General features: G+C 60.9%; 2 protein-coding genes across 2 annotated transcripts; both read left to right on the top strand.

The window, feature by feature from the left end:
• Positions 1-1,098: 1,098 nt before the first annotated feature.
• LOC128840905 (actin-related protein 2-B-like) lies at positions 1,099-11,291 on the top strand. Its single transcript, XM_054035444.1, has 9 exons — positions 1,099-1,261; positions 6,256-6,366; positions 6,522-6,737; positions 7,254-7,326; positions 7,822-7,958; positions 8,854-9,003; positions 9,230-9,375; positions 9,757-9,889; positions 10,273-11,291. Exons 1-9 carry the CDS (start codon positions 1,214-1,216, stop codon positions 10,441-10,443), a joined length of 1,185 nt encoding a protein of 394 aa, XP_053891419.1. The 5' UTR covers positions 1,099-1,213; the 3' UTR covers positions 10,444-11,291.
• A 3,989-nt stretch (positions 11,292-15,280) lies between these two features.
• CD248 (CD248 molecule) lies at positions 15,281-19,133 on the top strand. The gene has a single exon (XM_054034539.1). It carries the CDS (start codon positions 15,320-15,322, stop codon positions 17,471-17,473), a length of 2,154 nt encoding a protein of 717 aa, XP_053890514.1. The 5' UTR covers positions 15,281-15,319; the 3' UTR covers positions 17,474-19,133.
• Positions 19,134-19,877: the final 744 nt, after the last annotated feature.

Genomic DNA, 19,877 nt, shown 5'->3' with positions numbered 1-19,877 from the left:
ACGCTCCGGGTCTTCGGCAGCAATTCTGTGGTGGGTCCTTCACTCACTCCGGGACCCGCTTCCGAAGTGCCTCGAAGACCGGGAGCGCGGAAGGACCCCCGCCTAGGGCGCCAAAAACCCTGGCACCGCTCCTGCAGATGCTCAGGGTCCAGCTGATCACCAGGCTGGGGGATGGGAAGGAATTTCCCCCAGGTCAGATTGGCAGGGACCTTGGGGGGATTTCACCTCCCTCTGCAGCATGGGGCACAGGTCGCCTGCTGGGATCCGCTGGGCGTGACTCACCTCAGCAATTCCCTGCCACTGCATTAGCCCCGGGCATTGGGGGCCCCTCAGCCTCCCCTGTTCTCTGCCTGGGGCTCACAACAGGTTAGTCTCTGGAGACTGAAATGCTTTGGTTTAACTATGTCTTGGGGCTCAATAGAGGGGGAACTGGGTGAGAGGTCAGGCCTGTGCTAGAGGGGAGATCAGGGTGGATGATCTCGGTCCCTGCTGGCCTTAAGCGCTAGGAATCTAGAGCCCCAGGGTATGTCTGCCCAGCAAGTAGACGCCCACAGGCTGCAGGGCTGTAAACGCGCTGGGCAGATATTCCAGCTCCAGCTGGAGACAGGGGAGCCTCCCCCCTCTTGGGGTCCCAGAGCTTCGGCTCCAGCCCAAACCTGAATGTTTACACAGCAATTTTACAGCCCTGCAACCAGAGCCCCATTAGCCCAAGCCAGCTGATGTGGGCCAGGCCGGGGTGTGTAGACTGGGCCTCTGTGCAGTGGGGCTCACAGCGCTGCCCTGCCTCCTGGGGGGAAGGGTGGAGAGAGAGGTGCTGAGCCCCTGCGGTGATGGGGGCAACCCAGACAGTATGACCTCTCCCCCCTTGGCCGCCCCAAGAAGCAGACCCCCGTCATGGGCCGCCAGGAGTCCCCGGGCTGTCGCTGTGTGTGTGGTTCTACCTGCAAGGTGAATACTGAAAGCAGCTTTTTCCCGCGGAGGGAGAGGCAGTGCCCCCCCGCCTCCCGCTTTGCCCCCGCCCCAGACACTTTTCTGATTCTCCCCAGCAGGGGGCAGCAGCGCGTCGCACACAGACACACCCCGCCCCCGACGCGGTCCCAGCCCAGGACGTTACATCAGCGGGGCTGGTTTCCTGCGCTGGGAGCCGGGTCACTGGGCTAGTACCGCGGTTCCGTGGCTCAGACGGCGCAGGGCAGCGAGAGGCGGAGCCCCCATGGACAGCCAGGGCCGCAGGGTGGTGGTGTGCGACAATGGCACGGGGGTGAGTGTGCAGCCCCGGCCCCACCCCTGGCTGGGTGCAAGGACGGCCGTGAGCCGCGGCTCGGGACCTAGACCCGGCCCAGTCTCGCTGCCACCGCGGTTCGGGGTGGGGATCGGGCCCTCCCACTGGCACCGGCAAGAAGCAATCGGCTTAAAGGGTTTTGCAGCCGCCGGAAGAGCCTCGCCCCGCTCCGCTCCCCGGGGTGCGGTGCGGTGTCCTGGCTCTCCGGTGAGGGAGGTGGAGGAGCAGATGGAGTAACTGGGCCAGTGTGGCCTGTGGGTGCGGTGACAGTTTCGGCTTGGCTGGCAGTTCCCCTGGTCGGACAGGGTTCGCCCGGCGGTGCTGGTCCGGGTGGGGAAGGGGCCCAGCGACTCCGCCAGCATCTCAGCGTTGGCGCTTCCTGTTTGCCCATTTCAGTTTCTTATTTGCATTACGGTGGGAACTGCACTCCCAGCCTGAAATCAAGGGCCCTTGTGCCAGACCCACTGACCAAGCTTCGAGCCCCCTTGTGCCCAGTGCTGCCCAGCCACGCAGTGAGAGACAGTCCTTGCCCTGCAGAGCTCACCATCTAAATAGACAAAGGGTAGGAAGGGAAACTGAGGCAGGAAAAGGGACTTGCTGGAGGTCACAAAGCAGCTCAGGGGCAGAGCCAAGAATAGAACCCAGGAATCTCAGCTATCAGCTCACCCTGACTCATCCCCGCTGCTGAATCGCTTTGTGTAGGGGGGACTTTGTGTATCCCGTGTAAGCAAGGCACCTCCATTGGTGAGGGGGAAGCATTAATACTATTAGACAAGGCAGTGGTAAGACCACATCAGGAATTACTGTGTGCAGTTCTGCTCACCCCATTCAACAGAGAAACTGGCTCCTAGGCTGATCAGAGGAATGGAGAGCCGATCTTAGGGGAGGAGCCTGAAAGAGCTGAGTCGCTTCAGCCTGGCCAGAGAAGGGATCTGCTTGCTCCCTCTAAGGAAACCCCAGAGGGAGAAGAGCTCTTGAAGTTTAAGTGGGCACAAGAACAAATGGGGTTAAACTGGCCAGGGAACAGTTGAGACTAGAAGTGAGAAGAAGGTTTGTGCCCCTCACAGGAGGGAGGTTCTGGAACAGCCTCCCCCAGCAGTGGGGGGGCAACCCCCCCCCCCGGAGCTGGATTCTCAAGGCAGGGTAGTGATGACCTCCTTGACTAGAAAATCTCCTTTCAGTCCTGTCTAGCCCTGTAGGAGAGTGGCCTCACTCTGGTGCTCTCCCTTGTGGAGAACTGAGGAGTAACAGCTCTTTCCTTGCTACTTCCCCTGCCCATGGTCACACCAACCATGGTGGAGTTCCTTTTCTCACCACTCAGCCAGCTCACACCTCTATTCTACCCCTCCCCTTTTGGGTACCAAAAGCTAAACTAACAGCAGTCCCCATCCTTCCCCTGGATCTTTGGTGCTCAACTCCAGGCTCTGTGGTTCCTACAGCCCTGCACACCAGCCTCTCTTTCAATCACCTGTATCCCCTTCTCAGAGGCCTCACACTACCTCCCCCAGGGGCTGGTTGTGGGGGTTCAGTCCAGGGCCCCTAGCATACGCAGCCAAGCTCTGTGCTATCAGATGCCTTGTCACTGTCTCCCTGGTCTCTATCCTACCCCTTAGCCTTTCTTCAGGCCTCATCCCCAGCTCCCCTTTGGGCTCTTTAACAAGCTCCCAGAGATCTGGGCCCTACCCTTGGGTCAGGTCAGCCACAGGAACTTGCTTCAATCTGGTGCCTTCCCAGCACCCCCATCCCCAATCAGATCCTTACTAGGCCACTCAAGGCACTCTCATGTCTCACCCCCTCCCCCACTAGGATGTAGAGTTCTTCCACCTTTTTTTTTTAGCTTCACCCCACTTCCTTTTTTTATAGCTCCATCCGGCTCCCCCCCAGCTGAGCTTCATCTTCACTGAGGCCTGGCCCACCTTCCAGGTGCAGCCAGCTGTGTTAATTGGGCTCTCAGGCCCACATTAACCCTCTCATCACCTGCGTGGGGCAGACCCCCACTTCCATAGGCACTCCTCTGTCTGTCTGTAAAGAAGCCTCTGTGTGCGATGTACATTACAGCGAACATCGTAAGAGCCTTTTCTTCAATATTTCCAAGCGAGAAACTCTTTTTAACCTGCTTCATTGGAGAGCTTTGCCATGAGGTGAAGGCTGAGAGAAGGCAATGCTGTTCACACAAAGCGTATTTAGCCTGTGGGACTCACAGCCACAGGACATTGCTGAGGCTGAAAACTCAGCAAAGTCCAAGAAGGGATTGGTCATTTCTGTGGAGAAGCAGAATCGGCAGAGTTGGAATTATTGATTCTGACACAAATCCTGGCAGGGGATGAAACCTCAGGCTCCAGGGCTTGAGCTAATCTCTACCCATTAGTGAGAGAGCAGGGGGAGGCTAACGTGAGGCCGATTATTCCCCATTGCCTACTGGAGGAGTCTTACACCTTCTACTGACCAATTCCACTGGCAATGGTCACTGTCAGAGACAGGATTCCGGGCTAGAGGGGCCTTGACTCTGAGCCAGTCTAGCAATTGCCATGTGAGTTCCGCAGGTTAACAGCTATGCTGTGTGTTCGGCAGGGAACTCCAGCACCGCTTGCTGGATCTATCCAAGCGTTTGTCAGAAGTGTCTACAACCTGGCTGTCCTCACCAGGGCCCCGATCTCAGCTGCGTGCAGCACCCAACACAAGGGGTCCCAATTCAGCCAGGGGGGAGGGGCTCTGTGCAGTGCCTGGCACAGTAGGGGCCCTGATCTCGGTCAGGGTTTGTGCAGCGCCTGCACAATGGGGCCCTGATCCTGGTCAGAGTTTGTGCAGCGCCTGGCACAATGGGGGCCCTGATCTCGGTCTGGATCTGTGCAGTGCCTGGCAGGATGGCAGCCCCGCCCACACTTGCTGACTTGGGGGTTAAACAGGAGGAGACAGGCCTGCATTATGCCAAAGTGGAAGGTAATTTGTAAATGAAACATGAAGCAAAACTCCTTTGCAGGGAGGATGCCAGGAAAGTGCCTGTAAAAGGAATCAGAAATGAGATTCCTCTGTAAGGGCTGTTGTTCTAGAGGCTTTGGCCACGCAGAGTCTGTAGCCAGAAGGGGAGATTGCCCAGAAATACAGGGTGCTGCCAGGAGCAATAGGGCCAGAGGGGATGTGCCTGACTCCTGCAGGCTGGGTCTGCGGGTGCCTCTCTGCTGGTGTGAGTGCATGTGTTGTGCTAGCAGAAGCAGGCTCAGTTCTTGCATTTCCTCTTTCTCCACATCCGCTCGCTCGCTGCAGGGTTCATGCTCCCACAGCAGGCAGGGCCAGTCTGCCAGTGCTTTTGCTATGATTGCCTGGGCTGGCTGTTCAACATGAGGCAGAATTAATCTGCAAGCTGCGTCCAGTGGCAGAGGGTTCCACAGGTTAATGGGAGTGAGGAAGGCCTAGGGGACACTCTTGCCTAATCTGGGAAACAAGGAGCGTTGGATGAAATTTACACTGCTCAGAGGGAGTAATGGGTCCATTGCCTGCCACCCTGGAGGGCCCAATCCCCTGGGGCAGGTGAGAGGATCAGGCCCAGTGCTTTTACACAAACTCTAATTAACTTGCAGAGCTCGTTGTCATTGGGTGTTCAGGAGGCCAGGCTTGGAGAGGGAGCAGGGCACTGAGATGGGTAATGAGGTCACCCACAGATCGGAACAAAATTAAGCAGCATGGTTGAGTGGGTAGTGGGGGTGGGACTGGGACTCAGGACTCTAATTGTAGCTATGCCACCATCTTCCTGTGTGACCTTGGGTGGGAGCTTTCCCCTCTTTGGGCCTCAGTTTCCCCTCCCACCCCTTGTCTGTTCAGACAGAGTTCTTCGGGGCAGGGCCTGTCTCTCACTGTAGGTCTAGGTAGTACCTGGCACAATGGGGGCCCTGCTCTCATACTGCTGCTCTGACTTCTAAAGCCTAGAACACGGTGAGCACCCCGAAAGGACTCACACACTATTTAAAGGGATATTATCTTAGGCTGTTACAGCAGGCCCCCCCAACATGCTATAAAAACTCCATGACCCTCCTGGGCCAAAACAACTGTCTTTCTGCAGGGCTGGCAGTAAGGGGTAGCAAGCAGGACAATCGCCTGGGGCCCCACTCCACAGGGGGCCCCACAAAACTAAGTTGCTCAGACTTTGGCTTCAGCCCCCGGTGATGGGGCTCGGGGCCCCAGGCTGCAGTCCCATGCAGCAGGGCTTCGACTTTCTGCCCTGGGCCCTAGCGAGTCTAACGCCCCACTGCTTTACAGGGTCTCTAGGCACTACCCTAATAGTCGTAATAGCAGGGCATACACATCTCCCTACATGGGGATACTGATGGAGCCTCTCCCTTGCCATGGGGGGGGAGAGGGGGGGAGGGAGTGGTGAGTGTCTACAAAAGCAGAAGTGTCACTTCCTCTAGACTCTGCGCCCAGGGCTACTTCCCTCCATGGCTGGGTGGGGGGGGGGGAGGGGGACAGAGGTGGGGCTAGTGACCCTGTATGCATGTAGCACCTCCTGCTGGCACTTGGGGTGCAGACAGGGAGGGTCAGGCCAGCCCAGGGGGCATTGGACACAGTTCTTTGCAGCAATTTGGCTCCCTCCCCCTGGGGCAGGGGTGTCTGGGGTTCAGGGCTGGGCCAAGAGGATTTGGGGCTGAGGGGAGAAATTCTGTAGGGATTTAAAGGGTGATACTTCCAGTGACTACCCAGCCTGGTATCCTTCTGCTCCCTACCCCCGGTCATCCTGGTGGGCCCAGCTAGCCTGGGACCCCCCCCACCTCAGAACACCCTCTAGGTGTTGTGAGGGTAACAGGAGTAGCCAGGTGGCCCCAGCATGTCTCCCTGGTGTCTTTAAGCCAGCTGGACGGAGGAATGGGGCAGTTCTCCCCCCAGCTTGGTCTGGTCCCCAGGTCGGGGGGATCTTGTGTGGCTGGGCAGAGACTTGGGGGGTTGTCACCTGTTTCATTTCCCTCTCTCTCTCTCCCCAGTTCGTTAAGTGTGGCTTTGCCGGCTCCAACTTCCCTGAGCACATCTTCCCCGCGCTGGTCGGGCGCCCCATCATCCGCTCCACCGCCCGCGTGGGCAACATCGAGATCAAGGTCAGGCTCTGGCAGGGGGGGCATGTCCCACAGGGGTCAGGTAAGGGGAGGGGGGCTTTGAAGGGGAGCCTTTCCTTGGAGGGAGGGGCCCTGGCCTGTGGTGGTGGCTTAGCCAAAGGGCTAGTGTCTCAAATCTGCCACCCTGCCCATCCCAGGACCTGATGGTAGGGGATGAGGCCAGCGAGCTGCGCTCCATGCTGGAGGTGAACTACCCCATGGAGAATGGCATCGTGCGCAACTGGGATGACATGAAGTACCTGTGGGACTACACCTTCGGGCCCGAGAAACTCAACGTCGACCCCCGCAGCTGCAAGATCCTGCTCACCGAGCCCCCCATGAACCCCACCAAGAACCGCGAGAAGATCATCGAGGTCAGGCTGGGCTGTGGGGTGGGACTGAGGGGCATCAGCACAGCCTGGGGGGGAGGGGCAGCGGGGCCGGACTGAGAGGCATCAGCACAGCCCGGGGGAGGGGCAGTGGGGCCGGACTGAGAGGCATCAGCACAGCCCGGGGGAGGGGCTGCAGGGTGGGACTGAGGGGCATCAGCACAGCCCGGGGGAGGGGCTGCAGGGTGGGACTGAGGGGCATCAGCACAGCCCGGGGGAGGGGCTGCAGGGTGGGACTGAGGGGCATCAGCACAGCCCGGGGGAGGGGCTGCAGGGTGGGACTGAGAGGCATCAGCACAGCCCGGGGGAGGGGCTGCAGGGTGGGACTGAGGGGCATCAGCACAGCCCGGAGGGGGCAGGGGGCTGCAGGGTGGGACTGAGGGGCACTGGCAGAGCTTGAGGGACGTCGGCTGGGGAGCCCAGGGCTGGGTAGCAGGGGCAGGAGGTTGGGGCTGAAGGGCAGGGGCAGGGCTGTGCCCATGATATCTCCTCTCCCACCAGGTGATGTTCGAGACGTACCAGTTTGAAGGCGTGTATATTGCCATCCAGGCCGTGCTGACTCTCTACGCCCAGGGTGAGGGGCGCTGGGGCTGGAGTGGGGGTGGGAGCATGAAGGGGAATGGGAGGGGCAGAGCAGGTGAGGAATGGGAGGGCCGGGGGGGGGGGGCGAGAGGTCTGGGGAGAGGAGACGGGAGGGCAGAGTCAGGGGCAGTAGAGAGAATGCAGGGGAAGGTGTCACAGTGGTGAAATCTACCCTGCCGTATGGCCGGTGAGTGAACCAGTTGTCCAGGTTGCTGGCCTGGGGAACTCGCTGCCAGTGGATGTCCTGGAGGCTGAGAGCTGAGCAGGGTTTGGGGTGGGAAGTGCAGGGAATGACCAGGGGAGCCCTGCTTTGGGAGGGCGGGCAGGGGAGACATCCCTTCTGGGCCATGTTATTTCCTGTTTGGCCACTAAGGGGCCATTGTCACCTTTCCTCTGAAGTGGCCAGTCCTGGTGCCTTTGGAGGTGGGATACCAGGGTAGATGGGCGTATTGCCTCTCAGCACAGTAACCTTTCCCTTCCGTTTCAGGCCTGCTGACTGGGGTGGTGGTGGACTCTGGGGATGGTGTGACCCACATCTGCCCTGTCTATGAGGGCTTCTCCCTGCCCCACCTCACCCGGCGGTTGGACATTGCGGGACGGGACATCACCCGCTACCTCATCAAGGTGAGAGTTGGGTGAGGGTGTGTCATAGATTTGCTAGCTGCCCATTGGACTGCTGTGAGGGGAATCTACGCCCCGGGGTCCCTGGATGTCTTAAGCCTCCCGGAACCTAAATGGAGTCCTGCCCGTCTCGAGGTGGGAGCTTTCTGTGTCCAGCTCAGCTCTCACAGGAGCCCCGTGGCAGCTGTGAAGCAGATCTCTCACCCGGACCCCGCCCCGAGACTCACCTGCTGCTCTTGTACCTCATCACACGCAGCAGAGAGAGCTCAGATCCTGCAGACCCGACCTCCTGCCTGCACCGCCTGCCGCTAGCTCCCCTTCCCTGGGGAGGCCTCCACCCAGCTGGGCTCAGGCAGAGCCCCTGCCTCAAGGCTACTCTGTCGAAAATGGCCCAAACCTCCCAAGAGCTCAGCTCTTCCCCTTCATAACCGTCCAGCCTCCTCTGACAAGTGACTCCCTCTCAGCTGCACCAGGCGAGCCCGGCCCCGCGACCTCGCTGCCCAGGCCGCCTCCCCCCGCTACCCAGCTCTCCTGGGGGGGCCAGTCTGTTGTCTAGGGCGATGCTGTGCCGAGTGCCTCGCGTCGCCGCCGCTCTGTGTTACCGCTTTGCCCCCGGCCTTCGGACTCTCCGCCCACCGTGGGGGTGAACAGGGCGTCGCACAGGTGAAAGGCTGCACCCCAAAGGGAGGGTCCTGTGTGGGAAGGAGCCAGGCAGCCAGTTCCTGCCCCCACTCAGAGTGCCTAGATCGTCCCCAGATCCTCACAGGAGGCCAGAGTGAGGGGTGGGACCTTTAGGGGAGGGGGTGGGGCCTCAGCAGCTCCTGTTAGTATGGTCTCCCCCTCTGGCAGCTACTGGTACTGCAGGTTCCCCCATGACTGTGTCTCCCCCTCCTGGCAGCTCCTGTTGCTGCGGGGTTATGCCTTTAACCACTCTGCGGATTTTGAGACGGTGCGGATGATGAAGGAGAAGCTCTGCTACGTGGGGTACAACATTGAGCAGGAGCAGAAGCTGGCTCAGGAGACCACAGTGCTGGTGGAGTCCTACATGGTGAGGGAGCTGCTGGGGCTGTGTCTCTGCTTGGTGGATGGGTGGGTCACTCCTGCCCCTTTGAGAGACCTTTGCTGCGATGGTGGGGACCTTAGCGCAGTGGGGCTGGGAGTTAACACCTTATTGGGATGCCTGGGGCGATTCTCCCACTTGGAGCCATCAGCTCAGGCTCTCTGCAGACTCAGGCAGTGTTGCTGATGGCCTCTCCCTCTGCTCCCCCCCCCAGCTGCCTGATGGGCGTGTGATCAAGGTGGGGGGTGAGCGGTTTGAGGCACCCGAGGCCCTATTCCAGCCCCACCTCATCAATGTGGAGGGTGTGGGTGTGGCTGAGCTGCTCTTCAACACCATCCAGGCGGCTGATATCGACACCAGGTGAGCCAGGGGGTGGGAAGTGGAGCCTGGAGCCCCTCCCCCAACACTGGGCCGCTGCCGGGGGGGCTGCCGGCCTAGAAGGCGAGTCCATTGGTGTGGATTTTGTGTGTGTGTGTGAGTGAGCTAGTAGGGGAGGTGATGATATTATTGGGGATTGAGAGGTTGTTGGTGGATCCCAGGGGGCCGATTGGAGGGGGGTTGCTGGGGAGATCCTAGGGTGTTGGGAGGTGAGTGGAGGCAATCACTGGGGTAAGCCTGTTGGGGGGGATCCTGGTGGAAGTTGTTTAGGGGTTGAGTGGAGATCCTAGGGGTGCAGTGGGGCTGAGCCTCGAGGACCCCTCCCATGGGGTGTTGTCTGTCTCACTCCATCCCTCTCCCCAGGGCAGAGTTCTACAAGCACATTGTACTGTCAGGCGGCTCCACCATGTACCCGGGCCTGCCCTCCCGGCTGGAGCGTGAGATCAAACAGCTCTACCTGGAGCGGGTGCTCAAGGGCGACGTGGAGAAGCTGTCGGTGAGTGGGCACCATGTGGGATGCATGGGCACTGCCCCACTGGACCCTAGCTCTTGCAATGGGCATGGGGCCTACAGTCTCCTCCCTGTGTGGGACAGGCCAGCTCAGCTCCCCAGTGCCACCCACAATCCATTGCAACTGACCTGCATGGGGGGCCAAGGAGGCCCCTGCCCTGTGAGGGGGATTTGCCCAGGGGTGATGCAGGGGTTCAGAACAGCTCTTCTGGCCTGAAAATCCAGGGGTGAAATCCTCATCCCACTGACCCTGTGCCTGAGACCAGTCGGGCTCCTCCCATAGCTGAGGGGGCAGAGCCTCTTCTCCTGGCTCTGGGTTTGAATCCTGGGGATCCCGTTTTTAATAAATGGTCTTCTCTTCCCCTGCAGAAATTCAAAATCCGGATCGAGGACCCACCGCGGCGGAAGCACATGGTGTTCCTGGGGGGCGCCGTGTTGGCCGACATCATGAAGGACAAGGATACCTTCTGGCTGCAGCGAGCCGAGTACCTGGAAAAGGGGACCCGCATCCTGGAGAAGCTGGGGGTCACTGTGCGATAGGGACGCCCCCGTCTCCCCCCCCCCCCAACTAGCTCAGCCGCCCCATCTCTTCATTAACCCTTTCCTCCCTGTCAATATCGCCTTGATTCTGCCTTTCTAACAGGCCAACCAATCACAGGGCTTCTTTTGGGAACTTTTCTTCTGAGGTGGGGAGGGGGGAATAATTATGGTACCAGGGGATTGGGTCTGGGTGGGGTGGGGAAAGGGAGTGTGTGCCTCTCTCATAGGCCCAGGGCAATCTCCGTCCCAATTCCTGGGCTCTGCCCTGGCCACGCCAGTGATGTCTTCCCTCCCCCTAGGGGCCAAGCGGGCCCCTAGAGCAGCCTGCTAGAGGCAGGAGAGAGTGGGGTTCACACAAGGCTGTCTCGGGCTGGATCTCAGGGAGATGCCCCTGCTGGGGAGGGATCAGTGAGGCCAGGTAGTCCCCCACTCCGCAGCCTGGCTAACACCCTGGGGGATGTGCTGTAGGGACCAGGGGGAGGGGCTAGCTCCCCCCCCCATCCCTGTGGGATTGGCCCTTGGGAGGCAAATAAGGGAGTGTTGGGGGGGAAATTTGAGGGGAGGAATAAAGGGATCAATGACACCCCCCAGCATCAATGACACAACAAACTGAATTGAGGTGGGGAGTGTAGCCAGCTTCAGGGGGTGGGGGGCACTTCTTTCCATGCCTCCCCGTCTCCACACTGCAATGCTGGGGTGCAGACATGGAGTGTTTGCTGGGCCTGGGGCAGGATTCCCATGCGACGCATTCTCTGTATTAAACGTGGCGGAGGGAAATCACCCCCGCGCGCACACAAACCTGTAAATGGGTTTTTTTACCCTGATTTTTAAATTGTTTTTGCTTCTTAGTGTCTCTCTGTCTCCTGTCTCTGCTGGGGAGGGAGGGGTGAGAAGAAGTGTATGTTCCAGCTCTGGTTCAACCACAGGCTGGCTCAGATATGGGGCCTTTCCTCTCTATGGGGCGCTGATCCCTGTTCTGTGGCCCATGAGTGGATTGACTGCGGGGGAGGGTCCCAGCCCAGCTCCTAGTGGGACCAAGCAGCCATGTAACTGTGAGTGCTGAATCTGGCCTCCCTGGGGGATCTGCCCCCATCCCTAGGGGCAGGAGTCAGGCCTCGGGGTGGCTCCCCTGCTCCCTCCATACACATAACGGGAGATGCTCTGGGCGGGGGGCTGCTGTGATGACACAGAGTCCCTAGGGCTGCCAGCCGTGGGGCACGAGGGCATGTCCAGGTCTGGAACTCTGAGCCCCCCATGATTGTTTCCTGGCCAAGGGAACCTTTTTAAGTGTGTGTGTGGGGGGGGGGGGGGGGGGGGGGCTGTTTTTCTGATTACTGCCATTGGGTTGCCATGGCAACAGATGCCTGCTTGCAGCTGGGGTGACAGCGACTGGTGGAGGGGATCTCGATTTATGTAGGAGGTGCCCAGGCCTATCCCCTCAGCTCCCTCCTGCCCTGCGCTACACACAGGCCCCCTGTGATGAAGATGGGAACGACGTGTTTAAATAGACTCCTGGGGTCTATCCCGATCGAGCTCTGGGGGGGAAGTGGGGTCTGGTGGTTAGAGCAGGGGAGCTGGACTCCTGGGCTCTATCCCCAGCTATGGGAGGGAAGTGGGGTCTGGTGGTTAGAGCAGGGGAGCTGGACTCCTGGGCTCTATCCCCAGCTATGGGGGGAAGTGGGGTCTGGTGGTTAGAGCAGGGGAGCTGGACTCCTGGGCTCTATCCCCAGCTCTGGGGGGGAAGTGGGGTCTGGTGGTTAGAGCAGGGGAGCTGGGCTCTATCCCCAGCTATGGGAGGGAAGTGGGGTCTGGTGGTTAGAGCAGGGGAGCTGGACTCCTGGGCTCTATCCCCAGCTATGGGAGGGAAGTGGGGGATGCTCACCTAGCCCCCAGTGTGGCCCTTTGTCTGAAGGGTCAATCTGAGCATTTCCTGTCCCGGCGCTGTGGCTCAGGTCGCTGGGATCTATCAGGGGCTGTGAGGTCCTGGGGGGGCAAGGCCATGGGGACGACAAATGCCAAGAATAATCCTTGTTGCTAAATAGGAATCCTGCTGCTCTTACAGACCATAGGGCTTGGGCAGTGTCAGCCCCAGGCTGCCAGGGGGCAGCACAGGCCTTCAAGACTAACTACGTCGGAGTGATTCACACGTACATTTCCCTGTCTGCCCTGTGGTAAATCTGGTGTCACTTGAGTGCAGAGGCTGCCAGCATCCCCTATGCTCTGACCGTTAGACACCACTCCCCTCTCAGAGTTGGGGACAGAAGTCAGGAGCCCTGGCTCTCAGTTCTTAACATTGCCACCAGGTGGTGCTCAACCCACATCTCTGTCCCAGCACAGAGGCCCCTTAACTGGGGAGCCCCTGTCCCCGCCCACCCCCGAGCCTGGAACCAGGACCCAGGGCAGAATCAGCCACACCCCCGACCCCCCCAGTATAGAGCCTCCCCCCGGCCTCAGCGAGTCCAGAGAGGGGATGAAAATGGGGGAGGGGATGGCCCCCATCCCTCCCGTCCTACAGGGATTGGGGCCGGGCGGCATACCAGGCTGAAGGGGTGGGGGGTGAATACCTGGTGGGGTCTCGGGGTCAGTGTCTCCCCCAGCCCCAAGCGGGTCCAGCGGGGCCCAGCTCCATCAGCCACAGGCCAGTGTTTCTGGAGTATCTTAAAACAACCAAGCAGAAACCGGGGGGCGGGGGGGGGAGTGATTAAAACGAGAGGAAAGGGGGCGGGAGAGCTCCCATAGCGTCTGCCTGGGATGCCCCCCCCCGTGGGGCCACTAGCACGGGGTGTGGTTACTACCTATGGGGCGGGGGCTTCTGCCCCAACAGGGACCAGGGCGGCTGAGACCCAGAAAACTCACCTCTCAGCGGGCCCTGAACGGGCGCTGGATCGGAGCCGGTGTGCCGGGGCGGGGGGAGGGGCTGTGTCCCACCCCCCACCTCCCTGAGCCAGCCATTCCCCCCAGCTGGGGCTGGAGGGGAGCAGAGCTGGCGCCCCCTAGCGGGGAAAGGCCCTACGTCCCACGCCCGCCCCCCCTCCTGGTTCCCACACACAAGGAATTCCATGCATTTCCGCGCTGCGGCTCCATCCGACCTGCAGCCCCCGCGGCTGGGCCCACTGTACCCTCCCCTGCTCGGCTCACACCACACACACCGAAACACACAACCCCCGGCGATGCACCACACACACCCGCCACAAAGCCCGCCAAACACACACAGCCCCCCGTGCAGAGATGCACACCACGACCCCCTGACACACAGAGGCACACGCACACCTGGTTCACAGCAGAGACAGCTGCGATCCCTGCCCCTAGTCGGGGCTGCAGCCCCGGATTTCTGGATTGCAGAGCTCCGACCCTTCCCTGTCCCCTCGCCTGGCCTTGGGGGGAGTTTCAGAGCCTCGCGAACCTGTGCTGCTGGCCTCGGCCTCCCCAGGAATGGAGCCCCCAGGGCCTGCCAGTTGGCTTAGCAGACAGGGTGAGCAAGTAGGAGTGCGTGGAAAAGCACGTGTGCAAATGCCCAGGAGTGTGCTCACAAGTGAGTGCACATGTGCAAATGCTCAGGTGTGCATGCACATGCCTGGCACACACATTTGTGAGTGGGAGCAGCGAAGACAATGTGGTAGCATGGGTGTGTGGTGGCATGGGAGGATGCATGCATATGTGCAGGTGTGCAATGGGACAATGGTCACACCAGTGTTTGTATGATGAAGTAAGGAACACGTGCATGAACAGGAGGGTATGTATGCACATGCACAGGAAGATGCATGCACGGGAGGGTATGTGTACAGATGGGTGTGCATGCCCAGGAATGTGTGTACACACAGGGGTATGCTTTCATGGGAAAGTGAGAAGGTACAAGAAACTGAGCTTGCACAGGAGAGCTTTTGTGTGTGTGTGTGTGCACAGCATGCACACACAAGAGTGCACATGGGTGTGCACATGTGCATGCATGTCAAACTAAGCTGCACAAGGGGGTACTCACACGTGTGGGAAAGTGAGCGCTAGGAACAATTCTGGTCCCTCTATGTCCCCACCCCCCACGCTCCCGCTCTCGCCCATGCAATGCGCACCTTTGTATGCACTCACTCTCCTCTGCATGCACACCCACATGCACACTGACTTCCCCCAATCTGGGACCAGCTCCCTGTTGAGGGTCTCAGCTCCCCGTGGGAATCGCCCTGAGCAGCATGAGGGCCTGGAGAGGATGGCGGGGAGGAAACTCATGCTGAGCCTCTCCCTGCTCCCAGCCGGGCATGGGGGCGGGGGGAGTGAGGAGCCAAATTCCAGCCCAGTGTTCCAGCCTCCAGGTTTCTGGAACAAAGGGCTGAACTAGGTCTGGGACTGGGGCAGGCGGGGGGGATGTAGCAGTGTATGCAGAGTGTGTGTGAGTGTTGTGTGCATATGCACGTGTCTTTGTATGTGTGTGTCAGTGTGAGCCACAGCATATGGTCACTGTACACACCCATTCTCTGCAGATTCACTGTGGCGGGGAGTCTGGGCTCCTGGGTTCTAGCCCCAGCCCTAGGAGAGGAGTGGTATGTCTACTGGTTAGAGCAGGGGGGCTGGGAGCCAGGACTCCAGGGATCTATCCCATTTCTCGGAGAGGAGTGGGATCTGCATTTCTCATCCAGCTGCACACAAGGGAAGGTCTCACACACACATACCCTGCCTCCATCCTCTGGGTCAGGCCATCCACGATCCCCACTGCTGCCCCTCCCAGCTTGTCTCCCCCTCTCCCTGGGCCTGGGACCAATTCTCTGCCTTACAAGGGCAGGGGCGGGCACTGTCCCATCCTGCCCCTCCCCGCCGAGGGGAAGAGAAGGGCAGGGGCTCCGTGCGGAGGCGCAGAGCCGAGCAGGCAGCCGTGGGCGCCAGGACGATGCTGCGTCTCTGGCTGCTCCTCACTGGGTTGGTGGGGCCGGCGCGGGGTGCCTGGCCAGGGCCTGAGGCTGCCTGGCCGGGGCCTGAGGCTGCCTGTGGTCCTGAGGGCTGCTACGTTGTCTTCTTCCAACGCCGCAGCTTCCTGGAGTCCTGGCGGAGCTGCCGAGAGCGTGGCGGGAACCTGGCCACGCTCAAGCGCCATGAGGAGGCCGCCCAGGTGGCGGAGCTGCTGCAGGCCACGGGCCCGGGTACAGGGCAGCGGCGGCTCTTCTGGATCGGGCTGCAGCGCCAGCCACGCCAGTGCTTCCCCCAGCGCCCACTGCGTGGTTTCACCTGGACCACCGGCGACCAAGACACGTTCTACACCAACTGGGCGCAGGCCGAGCCGGCCGGGGGCACCGCTTGCTCTGCCTCGCGCTGCGTGGTGCTGAGCTATGGCCCGGCCATGCAGGAGAATTTTCAGTGGCTGGAGGGTTCGTGCACCCTACCCGTGGACGGCTTCTTGTGCCGCTTCGGCTTTGCCGGCATGTGCCACGGACTGGCCACGGAGGAGACGGGGCCCGTGAGCTACACAACACCCTTCGGCCAGGTCAGCAGCACCCTGAGCCACATCCCCTTCGGCACAGTGGCGTCCGTGGCCTGTGGTGGCGCAGCCCCTGTCTCGGTGCTGTGCATGCAGCGGGACGACGGCTCCGTGGGCTGGTCCAAGGAGGAGCCCCTGTGCGGGGAGGAGCCAGGGGACTGGTGTGAGGGTGACAATGGGGGCTGCCAGCAGCTGTGCGTCGATGAGGGTCCCAGCTACTCCTGCGAGTGCCACGCCGGCCACGCCTTACTGCCTGACGGGCGCTCCTGCGCCCCAGCCGATGGCTGCCAGAACCACCCCTGCCAGTTTCAGTGCGTGCCAGGAGAGGACGGAGGGTACCGGTGCTTGTGCCCCATGGGCTATACGCTGGCCAGTGACGGGCACACGTGCGAGGACACGGATGAGTGTGCCACGGGCCCGTGCGAGCAGCTGTGTGACAACTTCCCTGGCGGCTTCCAATGCCGCTGCCAGCTGGGCTACGAGGACGATGGGGCCGGGGGCTGCGCCGACCTGGATGAATGCAACACCGCCCCGTGCGAGCACCAGTGCGAGAACACCGAGGGCTCCTACCTGTGCCTGTGCCACCTGGGCTTCAGCCCGGCCGAGGAGGCGCCGCAGCACTGTGTCGACAACGACGAGTGCCAGATCCCCGGCGTCTGCCAGCAGATGTGCGTCAACTACGTGGGCGGCTTTGAGTGCTACTGCACCGAGGGCTACGAGCTGGAGGCTGACCGCATCAGCTGTGCCCCCCTGGCAGAGCCCCCTGCGCTGGCCACCAGGCAGCAGACCTTCTACCCACACTTCAGGAACCAGCAGGAGTGGGGGGCAGAGGTGCTGCAGGTTTTGGGGACGGACGAGCCTTTCAGCCTGACCCAGGAGTTCCCCGACCCCACTGCTTCGCCCCCTGATCTCTCTCCTGCAGCCCCACACCCCAGCACTGGCCACTCAGCCCCTCGCCCCTCCACCACCAGCCCCCCAATCCCTTCCACAACCACTGGTCCCCTGGACCCCACCACCAGCCCCCCAATCCCTTCCACAACCACTGGTCCCCTGGACCCCACCACCAGCCCCCCAATCCTCAGTACCACCACCCTGATCCCTCCCATATCCACTGCCCCCCCAGAGCCCACCAATGGCCCCCCAGTTCCCCACACCAGCCCCGCTATCACTCCCACAATTGGCCCCCCCAGCACCAGCCCCCCAAGCTCCAAATCTCCAAGGTCCCCTGGTGCTTCTGCCTCACCCTACAATGGGGGGGAAGGGGACCCTTCAGCAGACAGGGCCAGGGCTCCGCTGCCCCCTTCGGAGGACCCCAGCACCTCTCCAGGTGGGGAGCGGGCACGGAGGAAGCGGGATGACCGGTGGCTGCTGGTGGCACTGCTGGTGCCCCTCTGCGTCTTCCTGGTGATCATGGTGGCGTTGGGCATCGTGTACTGCACCCGCTGTGGTGCCAGGGCCAAGAGCCGCAGCGTGACACAGTGCTACCGCTGGGTCACCAGTGCGGGGGGCAAGGGGCCCCCCCACCCCCCTGCAGGGGCCCACCTGACCACCTGCCGGACCAGCGTCTGAGACTGTGGGGGCCCAGAACACAAAGGGACCAGGACGCGCCCCCCCACACCTCAGCTGGGAGATGAGACCCCTGGCTGGGATGCCAGGACTGGCCTGCACCCCTCCCCAGCTGAGACCCTGGAGCCACCCCATAGCCCCTGGCTGGGACATGGAGGCCGACGCCCTGGCTGGAGCAAGGGCCCTGCAGCCACCCTGCCCCCTGGCTGGAACATGGACCCTCATTTATTTCCCAATTCCCCAGCTGGAGCATGGTCCCCCCACAACTGTCCTGCCTCCATCAGCTGGTCCCCTGGAATTGCGCAGTGGCTGTCCCGGAGCTGGAATCACCCTCACCCCAGGGCTGGCACTAGGATTAGGACTGGGCCCCATGATCCAGGGCAGAGACATGGATCCCCTGCACCCTGCCTGGGACATGCCCCCCCCCCCATCTCCAGGGCTGGATTCCTCCTTATCTTGCTCCTTGGACTTCTGCTAAATGGACACAGGAGCCACCCCCACTGCTCTGATTGTGGGGAACCTCTGATGGGACCCACTGCTACCCCCACCCCAGAAAAGCTTTGAGAAACTGACAGGGATGGAGAAGTGCCTGCAGGACTTGAGAGACCTCTGGAACTAGGGGTCATGGAGCCAAGAGGGGAGGGAAGTGGGGGCCTGGAGCTAGGGGAAGAAGGGAGTCATGGGGGGCTCAGAATGGGGGTTGTGGGAGGTCTTGGGGAGATAATGTGGGGAGCCTCTGGGGGCGTGGATGTTCAGGGGGCCCCCAGATGCTGTTCCATTCTTAACGTGTGTTGCTCTCACAATAAAGGGGTGGAGCCCGCACTGCCTGCAGCTGGACGGCTTTACTGGGGTGGGGGGCTGGGCATTAGGACTCCTGGGTTCTATTCTCAACAGTTTTACTGAGAGGGAGGGAGTCAACCCCTGACTCCATGATGGAAACCTTGGAATTGGCATTGTGTGAGAAATCTGTGGGGGTCATAAGCTACTGAGCCCCACACTCAGCCCCCTGGCCATCCAGGACGCTCCCAGCCCTGGGAGGAGAGTGGAGGCTGGTGGGTTAGAGTTGGGGGGAGGCCACTACTCATGGGTCTCCCTGGGAGCAGGCAGGGATGTTTGTGTCTGCTATTGCCTCTGTAATTAAAGCTCCTGGTGGCAGGAAGCTCCCTGTACCAACTCCCCTCTCTCCTGGGGCCTTTCCCACCAAGTGAGCGATGGTCCCCCAGAGTCTGTGTCCCACTGGGGTGGGCTGGGACATGGCTCCCCCGCTTAACCCTTCACTAAAGCCAAGAACATCCCATCCCCCTGTCCCGTTGTAAGATGGGCTGTCTTCAGCTCTTACACTAAGCGGGGGCAGGTCTGTGGATGGGAGACCTCCAGGAGGCTGTGAGAAGAGGTAGAGGCTCACTTCCTGCCCTAAACGATCCTGCAATGAGCAGTTACCCAGTTGCTGCGCCTCACTCCAGAGGTGGCTGCATCTCTGCGTGGGGTGAGGGATCCCTACTGCATGCTCAGCCCCAGCAGTGGCTTCATCTCAGTGCCAAGTGAGGAATCCCTGTGTAAACAGCCCCCATGCGCCACCCCAGAGGTGGCTGCATCTCAGAGGCAGGGAAGTGATTTCTCTGTATACAATGTGTACAAACCATTAGTAAATATTTTAAACTGAGTCTGGCTATGGATTAAATGTTCTACAGCTTCTTACGCAGGGAAATACGCCCTGTTATCCCAGTCCTGGGCTGCTCCCTCCCTCTCTGCCAGTCCTGACCCACAGCCCTCTGCTATCCCAGGCCTGGGCTTCCTCACCCCCAGCCCACCATGCAGTGAAGGGTTAATACTGCGGGGGCCCAGGGAGCCCCCCACCCCAGCCGGATGGGGGAAGGTTTCCTGGGCTCCCTGCCCCAGAGCCGCCCGGCCTGTTAGCACAAACTGGAAACAGACTCTGGCCTGACGCAAACACTTGGCAAACAACGGCCCCCAGGCACCTTGGGGGGGGTGGAGTGGGAGGGGTGCTGGGAGGCATGGGGGGGCCGGGAGAGGAAGGGGGCAGGGGGGAAGGGAAGGAGATTTTGGCTCCTTCAACTGATTGAGTTTCCCAATGTCTGTGCCCAATTGAACTCCAGCTCCCCCACGTGCCAAGACACACGGACACCCAGAGACATTAACGCGCACTGACAACACCCCCCCCGAGACATGCTCACGTGCAATATACCAATATGCATTCACCCACCCAGAGACACGCGCACCCCACCCTGGAGACACATGAGCGCACACGCTGGTGCGAGCATGCACACACAGACATGCACATACAAACATGCACACACACCAGTGTGACCACACACAGAGACACATGCATTCCCCCTCGAGACACATGCACACACACACTGGTGCAAGCACACATGCACACTGACAC

The sequence above is a fragment of the Malaclemys terrapin genome, chromosome 7 (assembly GCF_027887155.1).
Source record: "Malaclemys terrapin pileata isolate rMalTer1 chromosome 7, rMalTer1.hap1, whole genome shotgun sequence".
NCBI classification, from domain to species: domain Eukaryota; kingdom Metazoa; phylum Chordata; order Testudines; family Emydidae; genus Malaclemys; species Malaclemys terrapin.
This window is presented reverse-complemented; position numbering and strand designations above follow the sequence as displayed.